Source organism: Pelodiscus sinensis, unplaced genomic scaffold (assembly GCF_049634645.1).
Source record: "Pelodiscus sinensis isolate JC-2024 unplaced genomic scaffold, ASM4963464v1 ctg64, whole genome shotgun sequence".
In the NCBI taxonomy this organism is placed as follows: domain Eukaryota; kingdom Metazoa; phylum Chordata; order Testudines; family Trionychidae; genus Pelodiscus; species Pelodiscus sinensis.
In genome coordinates, this window is record NW_027466015.1 from 520,050 (window position 1) to 543,309 (window position 23,260).

Sequence of the window (23,260 nt, forward strand, 5' to 3'; positions counted from 1 at the left end):
CATGCATGGGGTAGCTTCCCTGAGCTCATTTGCAAGGGCCTTACCTGCCCACATTTCATTCCCTCTCCAGGGATAACTCTGCACTGCTGCCCATAATGAAAGCAGCTGACTTGTATACCAATGGCCTCTTATTCCCTTCACTCAGCCTCTGTCAACCCTTGTTCTTGCTGTGAGTTCCTTAGAGTACAGACTGTCCTTGGGTGTTGGAAAGTGCTCAGTACACACCAGGCCCCATCATAAGCACAGATCCGTGTCTGAGGGTATGTCTACACTTGCACCCTCTTTCGAGGGTGTCTGCAAATGCAGACATTCGAATTGCAAATGAAGCCAGGATTTAAATATCCCCTGCTTCATTTGCATTATGGCGCTATTTTGAAATAACAGACGCTGTTAAAACGTGGTTATTTTGAGAGAAAACCCTTCTCTAGAAATAACTGATAAACCTCACTGTATGAGGAATAAGAGTTACTTCGAGAGAAGGGTTTTCTCTCGAAATAAACGCGTCTTAACAGCGTCTGTTATTTCAAAATAGTACCATAATGCGAATATGCAAATGAAGCAGGGGATATTTAAATCCTGGCTTCATTTGCAATTTCAAATGTCTACATTTGCATCCCTCTCTCGAAAGAGGGTGCAAGTTTAGACATACCCTGAGGTGTCTACCCCACATCTGACGGTGACCTTCCACTCCTTGTCCAAAAGGGTGTGTGCTCTTGAGCGGAGATACTGAGTGTGGGAGCGAGTTCCGCACCGCCCACACACGCAGCACCGCACTGCGGAGAGAGGGAGGTCTCGGGCACGGGAGTGAGTTCCGCACCGCCCACACACGCAGCACAGCACTGCGGAGAGAGGGAGGTCTCGGGCACGGGAGCGAGTTCCGCACCGCCCACACACGCAGCACCGCACTGCGGAGAGAGGGAGGTCTCGGGCACAGGAGCGAGTTCCACACCGCCCACACACACAGCACCGCACTGCGGAGAGAGCGAGTTCCGCACCGCCCACACACGCAGCACTGCACTGCGGAGAGAGGGAGGTCTCGGGCACGGGAGCGAGTTCCGCACCGCCCACACACGCAGCACCGCACTGCGGAGAGAGGGAGGTCTCGGGCACGGGAGCGAGTTCCGCACCGCCCACACACGCAACACTGCACTGCGGAGAGAGGGAGGTCTCGGGCACGGGAGCGAGTTCCGCACCGCCCACACACTCAGCACCGCACTGCGGAGAGAGGGAGGTCTCGGGCACGGGAGCGAGTTCCACACCGCCCACACACTCAGCACCGCACTGCGGAGAGAGGGAGGTCTCGGGCACGGGAGTGAGTTCCACACCGCCCACACACGCAGCACCGCACTGCGGAGAGAGGGAGGTCTCGGGCACGGGAGTGAGTTCCACACCGCCCACACACGCAGCACCGCACTGCGGAGAGAGGGAGGTCTCGGGCACGGGAATGAGTTCCGCACCGCCCACACACGCAGCACCGCACTGCGGAGAGAGCAAGTTCACACCACCCACACACGCAGCACTGCACTGCGGAGAGAGCAAGTTCACACCGCCCACACATGCAGCACTGCACTGCGGAGAGAGGGAGGTCTCGGGCATGACAGTGAGTTCCGCACCGCCCATACACGCAGCACTGCACTGCGGAGAGAGGGAGGTCTCGGGCACGGGAGCGAGTTCCACACCGCCCACACACACAGCACTGCACTGCGGAGAGAGCGAGTTCCGCACTGCCCACACACGCAGCACTGCACTGCGGAGAGAGGGAGGTCTCGGCTCACTAACGATCGTGTTAGCACATGTACTCAGATACAAGGTGCTGGTGTGCCCTCCTCACACAGAACACTACCTATCTCCCATTCCCCTGCCCCAGGCTTCAGATTGCAAAGCAGCAGCTTGGAAACTCCCCAGGTACCTTTTTCCTTAGGTAAGAGTTGGATGTTTTGAGGAGTTTCTCCACCTCTCCTGCCAGGTCTCTGCACATCTCAGAGGAGCCCATGCAGCCCAGGGTGCAGAGTGCCAGCCCCTGCACGTACTGCGTGCTGTGATTAAGGTCACTGCAAAAGAGACCAAGGATAAGCCTGTCAGCTTGCATAGCCACTCTCAGCACAGGACACAGGAGCAGGGGCTCTACGCATCAGAGCGAGCTGTGAAGCAAAGAGGTTAGTTGTGTTCCAGGCAGCTAAGCCACTGATCATGAATGGGACATTTCAAACACCCGGCCACAGTGGCACTCACCTCTGGCTGCAATCCCAAGTGAAACAGGCTGAGTGAGGAGCACAGAGCCCGGGGCCCCGCCCAGGAGAAGCAGAGGCCCGCTAAGCTCCACCCCCACTTCACACCTGAAGCCAAACAGCTGATCAGACCTGCCGTGAAGCCAGGGGAGCAGTGGGGGGAATGCAGCTGTTGCAGACACCTCTGCACTGCCCCAGGCCGAGTAGCAGGCCCTGATCTCCATTACTGCTTCAGCAGCAAGCCACAGACCAACTCTGCAGCAAAGGCTCCCAGCCCTTGAAAGCCAACAGGGAACGAAGGCCGTTGCACACCCTCCACACAGCAGGGAAGGGGTGAGCAGCCAGCCAGTCCTGGCTTCTCAACTGCTCCCCCCCCCCCCCCCGACTCCTCCTCTGCAGCAAAGAAAAGGACACCCGCCTCTCACCCCAGACCCTTCCCTCTGCCCAGCTGAGTGAGAGGAATTCCTGCTCAGAGGCAGGGCAGGGGAAAAGCATGCTGTCAGAACTGAGTCCAGCAGCTCAGCCTAGGTCAAACGCCGGGATCCTGGAGGACAGCGAGTTGCAGCAAGGAGTGAAGCAGGTTCAGAGTCAGAAGCATGTTTAGACATCTCAGAATGGCTTCCTGATTTATGCGGCAATCCTGGAGGGCTGTCACGTTTGCCCTTTCTAGTGGGACTTCTCCCAGGCCTTAGCCTCTCCATTCCTCTTCATGGTAACTATGCCTAGGTCCTGTTGTTCCTTACATCACTCCTCCCTCGTCAGGGCCCTTCTTTTCTGAACTGGGCTTCTCTGGATGAGCCTCATGAAACTGGGAGGCAGGCTGCCAAGTGCACTGGTCATGTCCATATGCTTCCAAGTATACAAGGTGGTGCAGGTGTTCTCCTTGTGGTCCCGGACTTAGGCCCAGGTGAAGGAGAGAGTCATTTGGCCAGGAAGGGGTTCTCACTGTAGAGTTTTAGGAGGCACATGTTGAACACACGGGATAGACTCCAAGGGATCAGAGAAGCTGTAAACTGAAAGTGACCGAGTGGACTTGCTGACAGATCCAGAAGATCCAAGAACTGGTGGCCCAGCTCACAAGAAGGTCTATTGTTCAAAAGATGCTTCCAAGTAAGACAGAACTATCTGGCATCCACGGCTCCCAGATGAGAGATCCTCCACCAGGGCAGACCAGATCCTTCTCAACAGCTGCACCAAGGAGATTACTGGGCTTGAGAAGGGAGGGTGGCTCGACTCTTAGGTTCTATGCCACCTCATCAGTGTTTCCTAGTTTTTCCCACCCAGGAGCGGAATGAATTTTCTTTTGTGCACCAACAGGGACATGGTGAGAGACATGGAAGGGCCGTGCAACACAAACATTCAGATGGCAGGAGTGGGGCCAAGTGCTTAATGGGAAGCCACACAGCTTGGCAGAAGGTGAGCATGGACAGAGAGAAATGGGGCCACCTTGGCTGCCTTTGGTTTAAAGCCTGGCGCTTGCAGAGACAATCACATTTCCTATGGTCCAGGAGCCCTGAGCAGGGCACTAGCCCCCTAAGGATGTTCAGGTGTGATTATCTGGTTAATCAGAGGCGATACAATTTGCATCGACCACACGATGAGTCGACAAGCGCCTCTGCAGAGCTGCAGCAGGGTAGCTCCAAAGGAGCTGACTCAAGCCAGGACTGAGCTGCCCGCACTGCAGCTCTGCTTTTGAAATGCATAAGAGCTGCTGGGCTCTCACTACATTGACAAGGCAGAGGCACAGAGTCCAGCAGCCCGTTCATGGAGGCCAGAGCTGGCCGCAGACAGAGGCTGCTGTCCGAGCAGCCCTGGCCATTGCAAACGGGCTGTCCGGGGGGCCCAGCTCCCCGCAGGAAACCCTACAGACAGGTGCTGCTTCTCAGCAGTGTCCCCTATCCCCCCTGCTGCCTCTGATAGAGGTGGGGGGGCAGGCAGCACCCCGGAGATGGTCCTTGGTGGAACTGCCTTTTAAGCCGGCTCCGCCCAGCACTGGCTCAGAGGCAGCCAGGGGGTGTGTGGCAGAGAGCACTGCTTGAGTTCCTGCTCACCCCAGGCTCCCTGTGGCACTTTGGCTCTCGCACATTTCAAAAGCAGAAGCACCGGCAGTGGGAACCGACACCAGCGGGCACGGAAGCAGTCCCTGCTCGCGCCGTTTCCCGTTGTGCCTCTGCCTCCTGCAGAGTGGGTGCTGGGGGGGCTGGCTTTGTAGGTTCCTGCTTCCCTCCTCCCACCCCCGCCTCTCTCAGAGAGACAGCACGTGCTTATTGGCTAGTCGACCAGTCGCTTACATCTCTAAAGCCCCCTTCTGAAAGTGGCACTACTCCTCCAGCACAGGCTGTTACACGCAGCTCCTTGACTAGACTCTCACCATTTCATTCTGCTGGGGTGAGTCTGCAAGAAATGAGTAAAAATGTGCAGTGATGCAAGACACGCCGGGCTTGGTACTTCTGAGAGAGAGAACCTCCCCAGGTCCCCCACGCACCTCCCCAGAACAGGCACATCAAACCAGGGTGCACAGGATCGGCTAGACCCACACACAACAGAAAAGTGCCTAGTTTTACCGCAGGATGGATCATGAGCCCAGCAGGGGTGCTAAATATCGATTCATTGAACAGTCATGAATTCTTATCGGCTGCTCGACCATTCTCTAGTCCCCGGGGTTAAGGCCGGCAACCAAGTGCGCTCCGGCCCCACTCCCGAGGAGCCCCCTGCCACACCGCACTGCTGCCTGTGTATCAGAGGCAGCAGCGTGGGGTGCCAGGCAGAAGCTAGTCCATGAAAACAAATTAAGAAAACCAGATCTACTGATGTTCTCACGCTAAAGAGCCTCCGTCTCTGGAGATATGTAAGAGCAGGCTGGACAGACACACACCTGTCAGGGATGGTCAGACGGTGCTGGGTCCGGCCGTGGGGCAGGGACTGGACTCGATGCCTCCCGAGGTCCCTTCCCGTCCTAGTGTTCTAGGATTCTATGAATCTAAAGCCTGGTCTAGACTGAGAGTTTAGGTCTAGCTTAGCTGCATTTTCTAAACAATGAGTCCACGCCAAGCCCTTCCATCACCTCTGGGGGCCCACGGAGTCAATTTCCGCACTCCTGCTCTCACAAGTAATGCTACATTTCATCCTGCATGGCCGACGTTCCAGCAGCCCAGACAAAGCACGGTGAAAGTCGACATTCTTGGTCCCTGGAAGGTGTCCCAAAGTGCCCAGCAGTGACTGCTCTGGCCACAACCTTCAACTCTGCTGCTCTCCAGGTGAGCAGGAAAAGCCCCAGAAAAATGTTCATTTCATTTCCTGCCTGGCCAGCGTGGGGAGCAGACATCAGGACAGGCAGCACACACCTGACATGAGTTCCCAGAGTCAAAGACAAGCACCAACATGGGGCATGCAGGTGACCCTGGACCCCGCTGCTGTGGGGGGAGAGGAATCTGTTCTCACACAGGGCAGGGAGGAGGAAGGATGTGCCAGCAGTGCCGAGTGAAAATCAAGGAGCTGAGGCAGTCGCATAAGACGACAAAGGCAAACATGCCGCTTCTGTGAGCAGCTGCATGCGATCCTTGCGGAGGAACCCAGCCAACTTCCCTACCCAGTCCGTGGATTGTTCCCAAGCCTCAGGAAGCAGCGTGGAGGAGGAGGAGAATGGACAGCAGGCACATGGGGCAACCGAGATCACTGAGCGCCAAGACCTTTTCAGAGAGCTGGAGACAATCCCCTTCTCCTAGGACGTCTCAGTCGGGCTCGGAGCCCGGGAAGGGCACCTCTGGTGAGTTCACATTTTTATCTTGCTACAAGTGGGTGTGATCTGTGGCAGCCGCTCTGCCTACACAGCGGGGTCCCCGGAATAGCTTGCTAGTGTGTCTGAAGACGGAGCAGAATCCTCCCTGCACAGCTCCATAAAGCTCTCCTCGAGGAACTTTCATCCTTCCCCCGAGCTTTCTGGGGAGGGTGCCTTCTTCTATCTGCCCCGGTAGGACCCCTTCTCCCGTCAGGCCAGGAGTGAGTGGTCCGGCATCACGGCAGCACAAGGTCCAGGTTTCTGGCCCCATCCAGTCAGCATCCACTCCCTATCACTCCCTCTGGGATTCGGAGAAGACGGATCTCTCACATGGCAACTTGGGGGAAGCAGGGAAAGCTCTTAGCTGCTGCCTCTACAGTAAACCTTCCTTTGCTTTTCCCTAATGACTCACGGCTTGAACCCCTGCTCTGTGGCCACACCCAGACCTCTTCTCTCCTCCCACTCCTGTGGGAAGGGACATTTCACTTTCCCAGGCATGCGAGGTGGTTTGCTGCACACACAGGTGTCACTTGATCCCCTGCCCTGCTGCCTCGCTTGGCCCCCTGTCCCCTCCCTCCTGGCAAACAGAAGGTACTGAACACAGGGATGCTGCCTGAGCCGTGCCCCCTACCCCTCCCTGCCCACAGGCTCGTGCCCCAGTCTGTCCCTTACCGTGCTTGCCATCAACCCAGCTGCTCCCCTAAGAAGTCTGAGGTGTACCTGCTGGGCAGTAGCCACTTAAAAGCATAACTATGGCCTTGTATATAACATACCCCTATTGCTTCAGGAAGAGCTTCATTTTAGTCTAACAGATTAGGCCTTACACTGCACATCGCATCTCCTGTAAGGCCTGCCCTTTGCTTTTCATTACAATGGGAACAGCAGTGAGCCTGCTCCACATTTCCCCAGCTCTGCCAGCTGTCGCCTGGCACAAATCTGCAGGCAAAAACAGACTAGGGAAAAGATGTTCAAAGAGTAAATGCAATCTGTCCACTTGGGCAGGGAGCACCTAAATGAGTGGGGGAATACGCTGCTGGAGGAGAAGCAAGCAGAACAGACAGGGAACAAAGTCAGACACAAGGAGTCTTGCTGTGCAAGACAGACATGATGGACCACGTGGCGGCTATCCAGGATGCCTACATAAAAAGGTATGCCCTCCAGCCCTTGCAGACCAATGTTCCCACTTCACCAGCTTCCATAACCTGCTCTCTCAGGGGCCCTAGAACATGGAGGAAGAAGGGGAGTCAAGGGCAGCCTCACAATCAACCCCCCGGGACGTGCTGGGAAGCAAAAAGCTGTCCTCCTTGCAATTGTGATCATCACCCTCCCCCCGCCCAGGCTCCTTTTCTGTCCCTGCTGTGCTCCCTAAATAAAAACGCATGATTTCTGACCACGGTCTCTACTGCTTGTATTGAAGGGGTGGGCAGTTACAGGCAAGTAGACTGAATGCAGGGGCACCTCACTGAGAGCAACATGCAGGACTCTTAAAACTGGCCATTCATAAAACCATCTTTCAAAGCCTCTCTGATTTGCACTGTCCTTCACTGTGCTCTCCTTATTGCCCTGGTGCATGGCTGCTCAAAAGCCCTGGCATTCCACCCTTGCTCTCACAAATAATATGAAGCACAGAGCAGGCTGCCACCACAATGGGAATGTGGCACTCGCTGAGGTCTAACAGTCAGTAGACTGTGGAGCCTTTCCTTTAAATGCCCAAAAGCACATTCTATCACAGCTCTGCACTCGCTCAGCCTACAGTCCTCTGTGGCCTGTGACTGCAGTTACTGTGGCCCAGGCTGCCCATGTACGGCTTCATGAACCACAGGAGAAAGGGATAGGCTGGGTCTCCAAGGATCACTATAGGCATTTTAATGTCTCCGATGGTAAATTTCTGGTCTGGGGGAAAAAAAAATCCAACTTGCCGAAGAATCGGGAGCTCCTAAAGATGCACACATCTTGCAGCTTTCCTGACCATCCCTCGCGAATGTCAGTGAAAAGGCTCTTGTGATCCACCAGTGCCTGTCGCACCATCAAGAAGTAAACATTGTGCTTGACGTACTCCGTGGCAAGGTGGTTGGGTGCCAGCAGTAGGTGCCCAAGGTTAACACATCAGCAGAACGCTTTGACGCTCACCAGGATCCACAAGGGGTTCCATGCTCAACAAGTGAAAAAGGCGCAAAAAGACTGAAGTGGCAGTGGGTGGAGGGAGGAAACGAGTGCATTACGGGCCGCTGACATGTACCCAGAACCACCTGCTGCAAAGTTTTGGTCCCAGTGTGCACTGGGAGTATGAGCCCGAATGTCAAAGACCACAGGCACTGTGGAACAGGTATAATAGATACGGATGTTTTCAACTAGTTGGATTGACAGGAATTTTTAAGCAGCTATTCATGCGGGCCACTGACAGTTTATGCCCCGTGCACATATGCCTGATAGCAGTAGCTCTGGGGGTGATACACAAACCCGACTGATGGATGCCAGAAACACATAAAACTGCTTAAAATTTTCTCCATCTGCAACTGTACGTTTGCCGTCTTCATGGTCACTCCCTAGCAACTCTCCAATCCACAACCCCAGGTAAGTATAAAAACCGACACACCATGCACACTCTAGTCACCCAGTTAGGGTTGCTGCACACAAAACATAGATTCAGAGAGCTGGAAGAGGTGATCAAGTCCAGACCCCTGCCCAAGACAGGACCAATTCTAACTAAATCAACCCGGACAGAGCTTTGTCAAGTCGAGACTTTAAACCTCCAGGAATGGAGATTCCACCCCCTCCCTAGGGAATCCATCCCAGGGCTTCCCCACACTCCTAGTGAAAAAGTTTTTCCTAATATCCAACCTAGACCTCTCCCACTGTAACTTGAGCCCATTGCTCCTCATTCTGCCATCTGCCCCCCCTGAGAACAGCCTCTCTCCAGCCTCTTTGGAACCTCCCTTCAAGAAGTTGAAGGCTGCTATCAAATCCCCCCTCACTCTTCTCTTCTGCAGACTAAACAGACCCAACTCCCTCAGCCTCTCCTCGTAGGTCATATGCTCCAGCCTCCTAATCATTTTGGTCACCCTCTGCTGGACCCTCTCCAATGCGTCCAGATCCTTTCCATAGTGGGGGGCCCAGAACTGGACACAATACTCCAGATGTGGCCTCACCAGCCAAATAAAGGGGAATAATGACATCTCTGGATCTGCTGGCAATGCTCCTCCTAATGCACCCTAATATGCCATTAGCCTTCTTGGCTACAAGGGCACATTGTTGACTCATATCCAGCTTCTCATCCACTGTAATCCCAGGTCTTTTTCTGCAGAACTGCTACTTAGCCATTCAGTCCCCAGCCTGTAACTATGCTTGGGATTCTTCTGTCCCAAGGGCAGGACTCTGCACTCGTCCTTGTTGAACCTCATCAGATTTCTTTTGGCCAAATCCTCCAATGTGCCTAGGTCACTCTGGACACCCTAACCCTGCCCTCCCGCGTATCTACTTCTCCCCCTAGCTTAGCCTACTTCTCCCCCTAGCTTAGTGTCATCTGCAGACTTGCTGAGGGTGCAATCCATCCCCTCCTCCAGGTCATTACTAAAGATATTGAACAAAACCGGTCCTAGAACCGAACCTTGGGGCACTCCGCTAGAAACGGACCGCCAACCTAACAATAAGACATTGATCACTACCCATTGGATAGAAAGCTGGCTAGACTGTCAGGCCCATCTTACAGTCCATGTATCCAATCCATATTACCTTAACTTGCTGGCAAGACTATTGTGGGAGACCGTATCAAAAGCCTTGCTAAAGTCAAGCTGTATCACATCCACTGACTTCCCCATGTCCACAGTGCCAGTTACATCATCATAGAAGCTAGTCAGATTGGTCAGGCAGGACTTGCCCTTTGTGAATGCATGTTGACTATTCCCGATCCCTTTCCCCTCTTCCAAGTACTTCAAAATGGATTCCTTGAGGATCCCCTCCATGATTTTTCTGGGGACTGAGGTAAGGCTGACTGGTCTGTAGTTCCCTGGATTGTCCTCTTTCTCTTTTTTAAAGATGAGGCACAACATTTGCCTTTTTCCAATCATCCGGGATCTCTCCCGATCTCCACGAGTTTTCAAAAATAATGGCCAAAGGCTCTGCAATGACATTTGCCAACTCCCTCAGCACCTTTGGATGCATTAAATCCGGCCCCATGGATTTGTGTATGTTTAGCTTTTCTAAATAGTTCCTAACTTGTTCTTTCCCCACCAAGGGCTGTCCACCCACTTCCCATACTGCATTGCCTAGTGCATTTGTCTGGGAGCTGACCTTGTCCATGAAGACAGAAGCAAAGAAAGTTTGAGTTAGAGGGACAATTCTGGGGAACACTTGGAGGGACGCTTCAAGGACTCCTTGAGGACTCATCACGTCTGGATGCATCTTCGTCCTCACCGGCAAACGGAAGATTGGCCATTGGAAGCCTGCCCGGTGTCACTCAAGAGCCACTCTCAACTCTGAATTATCGAGGGTGGGGGAGTTTTACTAACCTGTTGCAGACGTGGGTAAGTGCTTGAGACTAAATAAAGTTTAGCTTTAAGTGAAAGCACTCTTGGTTGTGCCAATTTTCTTCCACAAATTGATCTGAGGAAGTGGAACTGACCCACAAAAGCTCATCATCTAATAAAACATCTTGTTAGTCTTTAAAGTGCTACATAGTTCTGTCTTTTGTTTTTGTATTGTCCTGTTTGTACCATCCATCTATCCGTAGGATGACCGTGTCTCCCCGAATTATTTCCTGACACTACCTCGCAGAGAGTAAAAGTTACCAAGAGGTTTCGGTTGAAAGAACCCCGGGTAACACTTCCACCTCTAAACTTAACCCATAGACTCTCAACAGTCTTTTCTCCCTCTATATACTGGAGCTCCAAGCAATCATACTGCTCTCTAACATACAATGCAACCCCTCCTCCTGTTCTTCCTGAACAGTTTATACCCTTCCATGACAGTGCTCCAGTCATGTGAGTCATCCCACCAAGTCTCCGTTATTCCAATCAAATTGTAGTTCTTTACTGGGCCAGGGCTTCTAATTCTTTCTGTTTGTTTCCCAGACTTCTCTTATTGCTGTACAAACACCTTAGATAACCAGTTGATCGCCCTACCTACTTCATTCCAATCAGGGGTCCTCCTTTGTTGCTCGTTCCTCCTTGTGTTTCTTCCCAGTATCCAACTTCCGCACTTACCTCAGGGCTTTGGTAACCGTCCCGCAATTAACCTGGTTTAAATCCCTCCTCACTAGATTTGCAAGCCTGCCCACAAAGATGCTCTTTCCCCTCTTGGTTAGGTGGATCCCATCTCTTCCTAACAATCTCCATGCTCAGGACAGAGTCCCATGGTCCAAGAAACCAAAGCCCTCTCTCCAACACCACCTGCGCAACCACGCATTTACTTCCTTAATTTGACGATCCCTACCTGGACCTTCTCCAGGACCTTTATGAGGAGGCTGAGTCTGCGAAACAGACTTTTGACAAGATCTACTTGTTGTAACAGCTGGTCCCTTGAAAATCCCCTGATAGCTAATCGTCCAGGTAGGGAAATACTTGAACTCTGCGCCTCGTATGGAAGGCGGCAACGGAGGCCATACACTTTGAAAAGACCCTTGGTGCTGTTGTCAGACCAAAGTGGAGGACCGAAAACTGAAAATGGTCTTGTATCGTAAACTTGAGAAACCTCTTGTGGGCTGGTATTATGGAGATATGAAAATATGCGTCTTTCAGAGCAAGGGCAGCATACCAGTCCCTCTTCCCCAGGGAAGGGATACTGGCAGCCAATGTGACCATCCTGAGCCTTGTCTTTGTTATGAAAGTGTTGATGACTTTCAGGTCCAAAATGGGTCTGAAGCCTCCCTTCAATTTCAGGATAAGGAAGTAATGAAAACAGAAACCCCTCCCTCTGAAATCGGGAGGGACCTCCTCCACAGCCCCCAACTGTAGAAGTGAGGACACCTGTTGATAAGAGATGCTCATGAGAGGGGTCCCTGAAGAGGGATGGGTATGGGAGTGGAAAGGGATAGCATACCCCACTGCCACCAGGCTCACCACCCAACAGTTGGTTGCAATTTGGGCCCAGACCTGGTAAAAATGGGACAGCCCGTCCCCGAAGGGTGGAACTGGCATTCTGTCCTCCTGCATCTCTTCAAAACGAAGACTTGGGTAATTGAGGAGGGGGCGGCCCATTACCCCTCTCGGAGTCAGAGCGTGACTTCCTCCTCCTATTGCGCCCACTAGCATTATTACTGCCATTATCCCTGCCCCCACACCTTCCTTGGCCTGACCTATAACCTTGGTAGATCAGCATGACGGGGGCCACGGGGTATAGGTATGTCTGTGGGGTGCAGGGGTATGGATGCCTAAGGACCTCACAGTGGCCCTGGAGTTTTTCAAATGATGAAGCTTGGCATGTGTCTGTTGTGAGAACAGGCCTGTCCCCTCAAACAGCAGGTCCTGCGGCGTGTCCTGGACCTCCGGGGGTATGCCTGACACTTAACCAGACACTATGGTGCATTACAATACCAGTAGCCACAGCATGTATTGCTGAATCCACCACATCTAGTGTGGCCTGTACCGCTACACGGGAAATCGCTCTACCCCCCCAACAGCCCACAAACTCTTGACGGGAGCCCTGAGGGAGACGATCCCTGAATTTGTCCACTGCCAACCAGGTGCTGTATGCCTACCTCTTAGCATTGCCTGTTGGTTGGCGATGCGCAGTTGCAGGCCCTCCAGAGCATACGCCTTCCTACCCAGTAGGTCAAGTCTCTGGCTCCCTACTCTTTGGTCTTGGCACTAGCTGATCTTGCCTCTCCTTCTGACCGACACCCTGCACCACAAGGGAGTAAAATGCTCATGTCCCAACTGGGGACAAACCACGTCTATCCACTTCCTTCTGGGAAGGCAGACTGGATGCTGGTGTCTGCCACCAATTATTGGCGATCTTTGACACCGTCTTATTCAGTGGCAATGCCGATTTCAGAGGGGTGTCCACCGTTAAGATGTCCACTATAGGGTCAGCATCTTCAGTCACTGCCTCCGCTTGGACTTCCAAATTGGCTGCTAGCCTACAGAGCAGCTCCTGATGGGTGCTGGCATCCATAGGTGAGGCTTTAGCAGGTCCTGCCCTATTAAGGAAGGTTGACAATGAATCCCTGAGCACGGGTGGTTTCGCTGCCTGCAACACTGATGTTGGGCCCTGGGCCCCTGGGCCCCTGGGCCCTCACCTGGAGACTCTTGTGTTTCTTTTTGTGGGCTTCCCCTATCCTCAGAGATGGGAGCCGTCGCTAAAGGGGTTGCCGACAGTGTGCCCCTAAAGTAGGTGCCTGGCCCGGTGCTGCGAAGTAGACCTGCGTGAAGAAGCCCTCGACTGCACTGAGTAAGTGTCGGACTCCAATGAATAGCCCGACGCCGAGCAGGGAGGTGCTGATGAAGGCATCTGGAACAGGTGCCGGGGTCAGTGATGAACCACCACCTTCAGCTTGCCTCAATGGATCAGGATCAGCAGTCCCATGGGAACTGGGGTGGCATGTCCACTACATGCTGTACCGGCGCCACGGCCCCCAGTGCTGCAGGTTGTGCAGCCAGCTCTGCAGGTGCCAAAGACCCTGCTGGTACCACTGGTGTTACCCGCACCATGAATGTTGCCAGTGTCACCAGTGCTGTAGCCAGTGGGCTCATCTGTGGCACCTCATATCTGGCCTGCTGCGGCTCAGAGTCCAGCAAGGCTGAGACTCCCTGGGCTTGGGGGAGGGGGAGCGCGGCAAGTCCCCTCGCTCCGGAAGGGCACGTGGTGGCTAGACAGACACGCTGGTGGGTTTTAAAACAGCCGGTTTGTCTCTCTAGCCACTGCACACCCCTGGCAGGGCAGGGACACGCCGCAAGAGACTTTGCATGCTCGCCCCTGCCAAAGGCACGCAGCAGCTAGAGATAAACACGGCTGTTTTAAAACAGCTGGCATCTCTCTAGCCACTGCGTGCTCTTGTGGGGGCAAGGAAACTTGGTGCTTTCCCCCTCACCCAGGCCCCGACTGGCCTGGAGATGGGGAAGTGGCAGGGCGCAGGCCAGATCCAGCTTAAGGAGGGCCCTTTGCCCACCTCTGCCATGGACACACCAAGCTCAACCGGTGTCTCAACGGACCGGGAGCCTCAGGACACTGAGGGGGCAGATCTTCCACTGGACGCTTGTCCTGATGCCACCTGGTGACCTCCCCCCCTGCTGTCTCCTCTTCGTGGGCCCCAGAGATGGGGCCGCGGAAAACCTGGGTGCCGCTGAGGTCTTGCGCATTGACGCAGACGCACTGTGCTCTCTTGGTGCCGGTTCCAGAGCCGGCTGCAGCGCAGACTCCATGGGAAGCAGTTTTAAGTGGAAATCGAGTTCCTGTTTAGTGTGGGGCTTGACCCTTCTGCTGATTTTGCAGGAATCCGTGAGGTGACCCTCCCCCAGGCACTTCAGACAAGAGTCCTGGGGGTCTCCACAGGGCATGGGCTTTGAAAACGTCGCACAAGATTTAAAGCCATGTGGACCTGGCATCCCCTCCCTGGGAGAGGAGAGAGAAGCGGAAAGACCACCGACACTAATTACTGAACTATTTACACTATAAGAACAATCAAAACTATCTACAAGCTAATTATACACATGCTGGGCAGGTAGAAAGCACGACGACGCTCCAGCTACCATCACAGGCAGCAAGAAGGAACCGAGGGCGGGCAGGGCCAGCAGGGGAATATATGCTCCAATATAGTGGCGCCACTCCAAGGGGCTCCCTGCTGGCCCAACGGGTACCGCTGGGGAAAAAGCTCCGGAATCCAAGCACACAGCACGTGCACCCCGTTGGAATGGACATGAGCAAGCACTCAAAAAAGAAACACAACTTACATTTCTAAATACAGCAGACTTCCGATAATCCAGCACCTTTGGGATCTAGGTGGTGCTGGGTTATCGGATATGCCGGAGTATCGGGAGGTACTCCGGCAGGGGGCTGAGACAGGTCTGCCGGGACCCGCACTGTGTCCGGCGCGGCGAGGGGCAAACCCTCCACCATTTTGCAGGAAGGCAGGGGAAGCCCCGCACTGCCGCCGAGAGTTTCCGGAAGGGAAGCGGGCTCCCCACCATCCAGATTGCAGTAGTTATTGCCGAACAGGAGAGTGAGGGGCAGCGCTGCGGGACCAACCCGGTAGCACCCCAGCTGCTCTGCTCTACAGCTACCCCAAGTCCGCCGCTCATCAGTTTCACCCCCCTGCTCCGCGATAACCACTGCAGTCTGGGGGGTAGGGAGCCCGCTCCCGTCGCGGAAACTCTCGGCGGTGGCGTAGGGCTTCCCCTGCCTTCCTGCAAAACAGTGGAGGGTTCGCCCCTCGCCGTTCCCCGCCCACCCCCCAGACTCAGTGCAGGTCCCGGCAGACCTGTCACATGGGTATAATTCTGTTTCTCTTCCCAGCTGCGAGCACACATGGGGCTCACAGCAGCTCCAATTGTCCGGCTGGCCGGAGCACTTCTGGGTTCCAGTTGGTGCCGGACTATCAGGAGTGCTGGACCACTGGATGCCGGACAATTGGAGTTTTACTGTACAACTGAGTCAGGGGACCCAGTACAAGATGGCTGCAGCACCGTTCAGGGCTTTAGACTAAGGTCCAGGCTGCACTGCATACTACAGCTGTGTTACAGCCAGTTCCTCTAAATCCAGTCAAGTATACAGTGTTGCTGAGCCCTAAGGGACTTTGTGCTCTCCTTAATTATTCAACCAGTGCTTGCTCTGCTGATAGGTGAAACACTAACTCCCCCTTGGAGTCTCTAGAAGCTGTTCCACCAGCTACAGGAAGCCTATTAAGTTTCCTTTTCTTTTAAGGAAAGTTTTGATGACAGGATATTCCATTCTCTCTGCCCCCAACTAGACGGTGTCACCAGATGAATGTCCAAGACATGAAAGTTCCATGCATTGAACGGCACTCCATAAAACACACCAAGTTGCAAAACTTTAAGGCCAATAGCTGTCTGGAACTTACCAGCAATCCAGCATGGAAGCGGACTCCAAGAAGCCCTGAGCACGGCAGTGACACGGATTGCTAGACTGAAAACTTCCCTGTTTTCACATTAAATGCCAATGGGCAATTAAGGCATCCAAAAAGTTACATTCAGGGAGCCTACACTTATCTGTCGATGGGGGAAGGAGAGAGCGGTCTTACTTTTTGATGCAGTTGGTCATGAGAAGGTGGACATCCTGTCTCTCATCCAGTAGCAGCATGGCACCTAAGTACCCAATGCGCTTGTCTGTGAATTTCTGAGAGGCAATAAGTTTGAGGCACTCCAACTGCAAAACAAAACCAAATAGATCAGTATAACTCAGACCCCCGTGCTGATCAGTGACCGTTTGCATTTGCACAGTATCTTCCATCCAACTTCCAGCAAAGTGACAATGTAGTGAGCATCATCCCCATTTGAAAAAGGAGAGAGAAAAGCAACTTGTGCCCTCCCAAGCTCTCAGCAAGTCAGAAGAGGAGCCAGGAAAAATGCTCAAGTCTCTTGAAGTAGCTACCAGACCATGCTGCCTCTCATGATTATGAAATTCTCAAAGTGTACTGCAAATGCATGGCCATGAACTAAAAGAATGATACAGAAGTCATCAGTAAGTGCAAAAGGGATAATCACTTATTTTTCAATCACATCTGCAAGCTCCAGGGGTTACCAACCAGGGATGTTAGATATTGTGTAATTATAACCACATGAAATCTTAGCAGTTACATGACTATTCGATAGTACCTGGGGGCGGGGCTAGCAGCCAGTGCGCTCTGCCCCATTCTCAGGGAGACCCCTACCATCCCGCGCTGCCAGACAGGAGCCAGTCCATGAGGGGAGCCACTTCAAAAACCAGCACCCAGTGCAGGCCAGAAGTCCACCGCCCCTGCTGCGGCAATGTGAGGTGGCACCAGCCCCTCTCCGCAGGAGGTCTGAGCTGGTCCGCGGCAGCCTCCCCTGCCATTCCACACAGAGGGGTGGGGAGATAGTGGGGGGGGGGCTTTTAAGTCAGCTCCCCCCAGCACCAGCTCCTCCCTGTCCCCCTCATTGTGTCTAAGAGGCAGCGAAGGGAGGACAGGCAGGTGCACAGAACTGGCTTGCACTGAGAGCCAGATTCTTGCACGTATCGGCTCCAGCCTGCTGGCCCCTCACCCTCTGCATTGCTGCCTCTCTATCAGCAGCAGCGCAAGCGGGGAGAGGACAAGCGGATCCAGTATTCCCCAAGAGCACCTGTTCCTGATACAGAGGCAGCAAGGGGGAAAGCATGTGTAGTCGACAAGGTTAACTGGTAAGCCCAGGCTTATCGGTTAATCATGTAGTCGACTACACTTGCACATCCCTATTACCAACTGACATTACACACAATTATGGGCCACAGTTTCTCCCCCACTTTTGGAAAGAATTATTGAAACTCCTGGAAATTATCCTATGCATTTCCACTGCCTACCACCCCCAGACCAATGGACAAACAGAATAGAAAACCCAAATTCCCGACCACCACCTTTGTTGCTTTATCAAGTACCATCAAACAATTACGATCACAAATCAACTCGCCAACGCCCCTTCTATTCCAATTATGGCTTCTGCCCCCTATTTCATCCATTTGTGTCACCAGCCTTCCATCGATCTGTGCCCTGCAGCATCAAATTTGGTTGATCACCTCCACTGCATTCAAGAGGAATTAAAATCACACTTCAACTTGGCTAAGGAGAACTACAACAGATACGCTGACTTTCATCAACAGGACCATGCTCCCATGACAGTTGGACTCAGAAGGTAGACATCTCCTGACCCTCAAGGAAATTAGATCACTGTTACCGTGACCCATTCCAGATCATTCAAACAGATTAACGCAATGGCCTTCAAGCTGCAGCTGTCCCATACCAAATACATCCAGAATTCCAGGTTTCTTTATTAAAGAAATATTTGGGCAACTCCTTTCCTAGTTGTACAAAAGCATGCTCATGCCTCCATACCTCATCTTGGTTCAGGGTTAGGGAGAACACGTACTAAGACTGATCCCGGACTCTGAGTTCCTCAGAGGATGACTGCTGTATCCCATGGACTGGGAAGGGTATGGGTCAGCTGTCTTTGGGAACTGGCCAGTAATATACATGCACCTAGCCTCCTTCATGAATTCCATCAATTGCACCCCACCACGCCAGATTGAAAAACATTGGGGAAATGGCTTGGGAAGAGGTTAATGGAAGGTAATGAGCAAGGTTGCCTCTAAGCTGCATGAAAGCGGTTATGTTTTCTCACAGAGCATGTCTAAACTACATCCCTCTTTCGAAAGAGGGATGTAAATTAGACAGATTGAAATTGCAAATGAAGCTGGGATTTGCAACAATGAATAATACAGGATCTTTCGAAAAAGGGTTTTTTTCCCCTGAAAGAACCATGTCTAGACAGCGGTTTCACTTTCAAAATCCCCATTTTCGAAAGAACACGCAGCTGCCATTATGCAAACAAAGCATGGGAAATTCAAATCCCGGCTTCATGTGCAATTTCCATCTGTCTAATTTACATCCCTTTTTCGAACAAGGGATATAGAGTTTAGACATAGCCACAGTGTTCTCTCTTCAGACTAAAACTCAGTTCTTGCAGACTTCCCTTATAACTCATGTTTTCGAGACCTTTAATCATCTTTGTTGTTCTTCTCTGGACCTTCTCCAACTTCTCCACATCTTTTTTGAAATGTGGTGGCCAGAACTAGGCCCCAGTTGAAGTACTGTGTCCAACCAGCGCAGAATAGAGCAGAAGTATTATTTCTCTTGCCCATAACACTGCTGTTAATGTAACCCAGAATCATGTTTGTTTGTTTGTTTTGCAAAGAGTAAAGGAATGTTGGGATATGTAAAAAATTAATAGGGGTCAGCCCCAGCAGGCACTGCCCTTTAAACATGTTTTTCTCCTTTGTCCTGGCAGCCTTAAAAAATGGTTGCGCAGAATAGGATCTTGTTTTAACTTCGCACTTGTTCTGTAAAAACACTTTCGGTGTCAAAGCTCTTTCCTCCTCCCTATAAGCTGCTGATTAAAACAGCAGGTAATGCTGATTTAATTAAAAACCAGTAAACAATAAACGGGGTGGGTATAATTGTATTAATCACCTGCTTTTTAATATTCATTATATGAAAGTTAACATTACTAAACAAGATTTTAGGAAAAGTAGTAATGAATGAGTAAATTAACATACTAAAATAAAGGGTATAATTGGTGGCAAATGCTTGCCACTCGGAACGTTGTGTTAAATGTCTGAGGTAAACGTGCATGGGCAATAAAGCAGTGCCGTTTACTCCATGTGCGCTGCTGGGTCACCTGTTTCTTCTCTAACAGTTGCCACTTGGTTGACTCCTATTTAGCTTGTGGTCCTCTATGACCCTTAGATTCCTTTCTGCAGGACTCCTTCCTAGACAGCCACTTCCCATTCGGTACATGTGAAACGGATTGTTCCTTCCTAAGTGGAACACTTTGCATTTGTCTTTATTGAACTTCATCCTATTTACCTCAGACCATTTCTCTGGTTTGTCCAGATCATTTTGAATTATGTCCCTCTCCTCCAAAGCACTTGCAACCCCTCCCAGCTTCGTATCATCTGCAAACTTAATAAGCATAACTCTCTATGCCAATATCTAGATCATTGATGGAAAAAAGGCTGCAAAACTCCAAGAGTCACAAACCACAGTTTGAGAACCAACAGGAGGGTGGGGGAAGAACCTCGAAGGAGGAGCTGAGGGGGGGAAAAAAACCATCTCAAGCCATCCCTGTTTGAGAGCCAGTTCTAAAGAAACAATGAAGTGACCATAACACAGCATACTGGGATTTCTCTCCAGACATGAGTTGATGTGAAATGTTGAAATGCTAAAATTCACCCTGAGAAATAACTGGCAAATTCCAGTCATGTCAACACCAACTGGCTTTGTGCAAAGCTCTATTCAGTAACGCAACCAGGCTAAAGCTCTCCCCTGAGCTAATGAACGCAAGAAACCTTGACACCAGCATATCCATTTCATTTCAAGGAAAGAAAGATTCTGCTTTCCTTTTCTAACTGATGTCAGCAAAGCAAGACACTTGGGTAGACTTGGAAGCAGGTAAATCTGCCTTTCACTTTCTCTGGCACCTGTCCCATGTTAGTCTGTTTTGTTTACCGCCCCCCCAACACTAATCCCAACCCTCCAACCGACAATGCCAGGAATGTGATCGTATCTGAGGCCTAGGCTTAGGCCTAGGCGGGGGGGCGGGGGGGGGTGGAAGCAAAGGGGAGCATGGTCCAGGAGGGAGCAGAATGGGTTAAGAAGAGGCTGGGCAGGGCCTATGGGGAAGGTATAGGGGGGAAGGGCTTGGGCACAACAGGGAGTAAAGCAAGCTTCCCCTCTTCCTGGCACAGCAGAAAGGCAGCCCCTTTGCTTACCCCTACATAGGCCCTACCCTGGTCTCTTGATGGTCAGAAATTGGCTTAAGCCCTGAACCCAAGGTTAATAGGTTTTAACATCAGAATAGACTATTAGATCATTTGGTCTGGGCAGAGAATTTCAACTGCTCCACTGTGCCTTATGTTAACATCTTTCAACATTTCTCCTTAATTACAACTCGGCTATTCCTGATAGCTATACAAATATCCAGCCCCTTTTTGGAATCTTGTTAAGTTCTCAAACAGCATGAATTCCACAATTTAGCCCAACTGCTTGGTTACATGCAGTAATAATATGATTAGGGTGTGAACAGAACAAGATGTAAATAAACTTGTTCTGATACAATGGCTACAACTTCCTGAGATATATATCCTTTTGCCCTGGGAGAGGAAATCATAGAACCCTAGGGCTGGCAGCGACCTCAGGAGTCATCAAGTCCAGCCCCCTGCCCAAAGCAGGACCAGCCCAACTCAATCATCCCAGCCAGGGCTTTGGCAAGCCAAGAATTAAAAACCTCTAGAGATAGAGATTCCACCCCCTCCCTAGGGAACCCATCCCAGGGCTTCCTCACCCTCCTAGTGAAATAGTTTTTCCTAATATCCAACCTAGACCTCCCCCACTGTAACTTGAGACCATTGCTCCTTGTTCTGCCATCCATCACTACTGAAATATACCACCCAGCTTCAGGATGGATCATGTCACGTTTAGGCGGACAGTCTGCTCTCACTCCCTGATGCCGCCACTTGTCTAACAACATCACAGCACTTTGGAATTTGGCTCTGCTGGGATGTGTTTACTGCACCATGTAACATGGTGGTGGTTTCAAATTCGATCAAGGATGAATTTATGCCAGAAGCACAAAGCACCCTCAACGATGCCCCCAGCATGCCTGGTTTTGAAAGTCTCAGAGGGTCGCCTTGTTAGTTTGTAACTGAAAAAACTTAAAAAATAATGAATGGTCCTGCAGCACCTTAGAGATGAACAAAACATGTCAATGGCATCACGAGCTTTCAGGGGCACAACCCACTTCTTCAGAGGAAACAGATGGTTTGTTAAATGTAGTTATGTCAGCAAGCACTGAGCCATGTTCAACAAGACATGTACTGGTATGACCATTTTGTCACGGTGCTGAAACAGCTCCAACCAAAAGCGTTCTACAGAACAGCAACTTCCCCCTTCCACTGTCCCTCATCTAAACTACACCTCATTTCAGCCCATGATTAACCAGTAGAACTCTGCCACACAACATAAGCCAAGAGCTTAAGATAATTACAAAATAATTAGACATGTATATGATTGATAAACTCTGAGTCACATTAGTTAGAAAAAAAGTTTAACAGTATTTCTGTTTCAGGACACAAACCACCCACTACCCATCTGGAGTTATGTTGTAACTTCCTAGATACGCAGATGAATGCTTATTTGCTGATTAGGGGGTTTCATATTAGGGATGTGAACTAGTCGACTATCCAATAAGCAAATGCTTTTCGGATAGTCAACAGGCTAGTTACCTCCCCACCCCTTGCTGCCTCTATCAGAAAGAAGCAGCAAAGGGGGGGAAAAGCAGGGGGTGCTTCCAAGTGGCAGGGCCACATGGAGCCTGGGCAGACACCCAGGCTTCACGTGGCGCTACCGCTTTGAAACACCGCGTGCAGCCCAGGGCCAGCTGAGTTGTCCCCAGGCTGCATGCGGCGTTTCAAAACGGCAGCTCAGCGTGCAGCTAGGGACTCCCTTGCTGACCCCAGGCTCTGTGTGGCGCTGCCGCTTTGAAAAGCTGTGGGAAACTTGGGAGCACCGTGCTCCTCACAGCTGTTGCTACACTTCAAAGGCAGAAGTGCCCTACTGACTAATCCAATCATTGATGTAAATTGCATAAGAACATAAGAACGGCCTTACTGGGTCAGACCAAAGGTCCATCTAGCCCAGTATCCTGTCTGCCGACAATGGCAACACCAGGTGCCCCAGAGAGGGTGGACCGAAGACAATGATCAAACGATTTGTCTCCTGCCATCCCTCTCCAGCCTCTGACAAACAGAGGCCAAGGACACCATTTTATCCCCTGGCTAATAGCCTTTTATGGACCTAACCTCCATGAAATTATCTAGCTTCTCTTTAAACTCTATTAGAGTCCTAGCCTTCACAGCCTCCTCTGGCAAGGAGTTCCACAGGTTGACAACACGCTGTGTGAAGAAGAACTTTCTTTTATTAGTTTTAAACCTGCTACCCATTAATTTAATTTGGTGTCCTCTAGTTCTTCTATTTAGGGAACTAATAAATATCTTTTCTTTATCGGCCCTCTCCACACCACTCATGATTTTATAGACCTCTATCATATCCCCCCTCAGTCTCCTCTTTTCTAAACTGAAAAGTCCCAGTCGCTTTAACCTCTCCTCATATGGGACCCGTTCCAAACCCCTAATCATTTTAGTTGCCCTTTTCTGAACCCTTTCCAAGGCCAAAATATCTTTTTTGAGATGAGGAGACCACATCTGTACACTGTATTCAAGATGTGGGCGTACCATAGTTTTATACAAGGGCAGTAAGATATTCTGGGTCTTATTTTCTATCCCTTTCTTAAGGGATGAACTAGTCGATTAGCCAATTAGCTGAAATTTAACATCCCTATTTCATATCCCCTAAATTGGTACTTGCCAGTTGCCATCAGACGAGTTATCGAGCTAGATGGATTATTGGTCTGATCCAGTCTGTACATTCTCACGAACACAGTTTGAGATTAGGATGTTAAAACGCTCTCATTCTTTTAAGGCGGCTCCCTGCAAGCACCAGGTCCCATTTTTCATCCCCCAACCTCATGCCATG

At 51.4% G+C, this 23,260-nt stretch overlaps 1 protein-coding gene across 2 annotated transcripts in view; it reads right to left on the minus strand.

Moving 5' to 3' along the window:
* Positions 1 to 23,260, minus strand: part of AP1G1 (adaptor related protein complex 1 subunit gamma 1) — a 91,912-nt gene that overhangs the window by 47,697 nt on the left and 20,955 nt on the right. For both annotated transcript variants that reach the window (XM_075918210.1, XM_075918211.1), the window contains exons 3-4: positions 16,199 to 16,323; positions 1,910 to 2,051 (exon numbers count right to left, since the gene is read on the minus strand). In XM_075918210.1, coding sequence (XP_075774325.1) covers positions 1,910 to 2,051; positions 16,199 to 16,323 — 267 coding nt within the window. The remainder of the gene's footprint in view (positions 1 to 1,909; positions 2,052 to 16,198; positions 16,324 to 23,260) is intronic.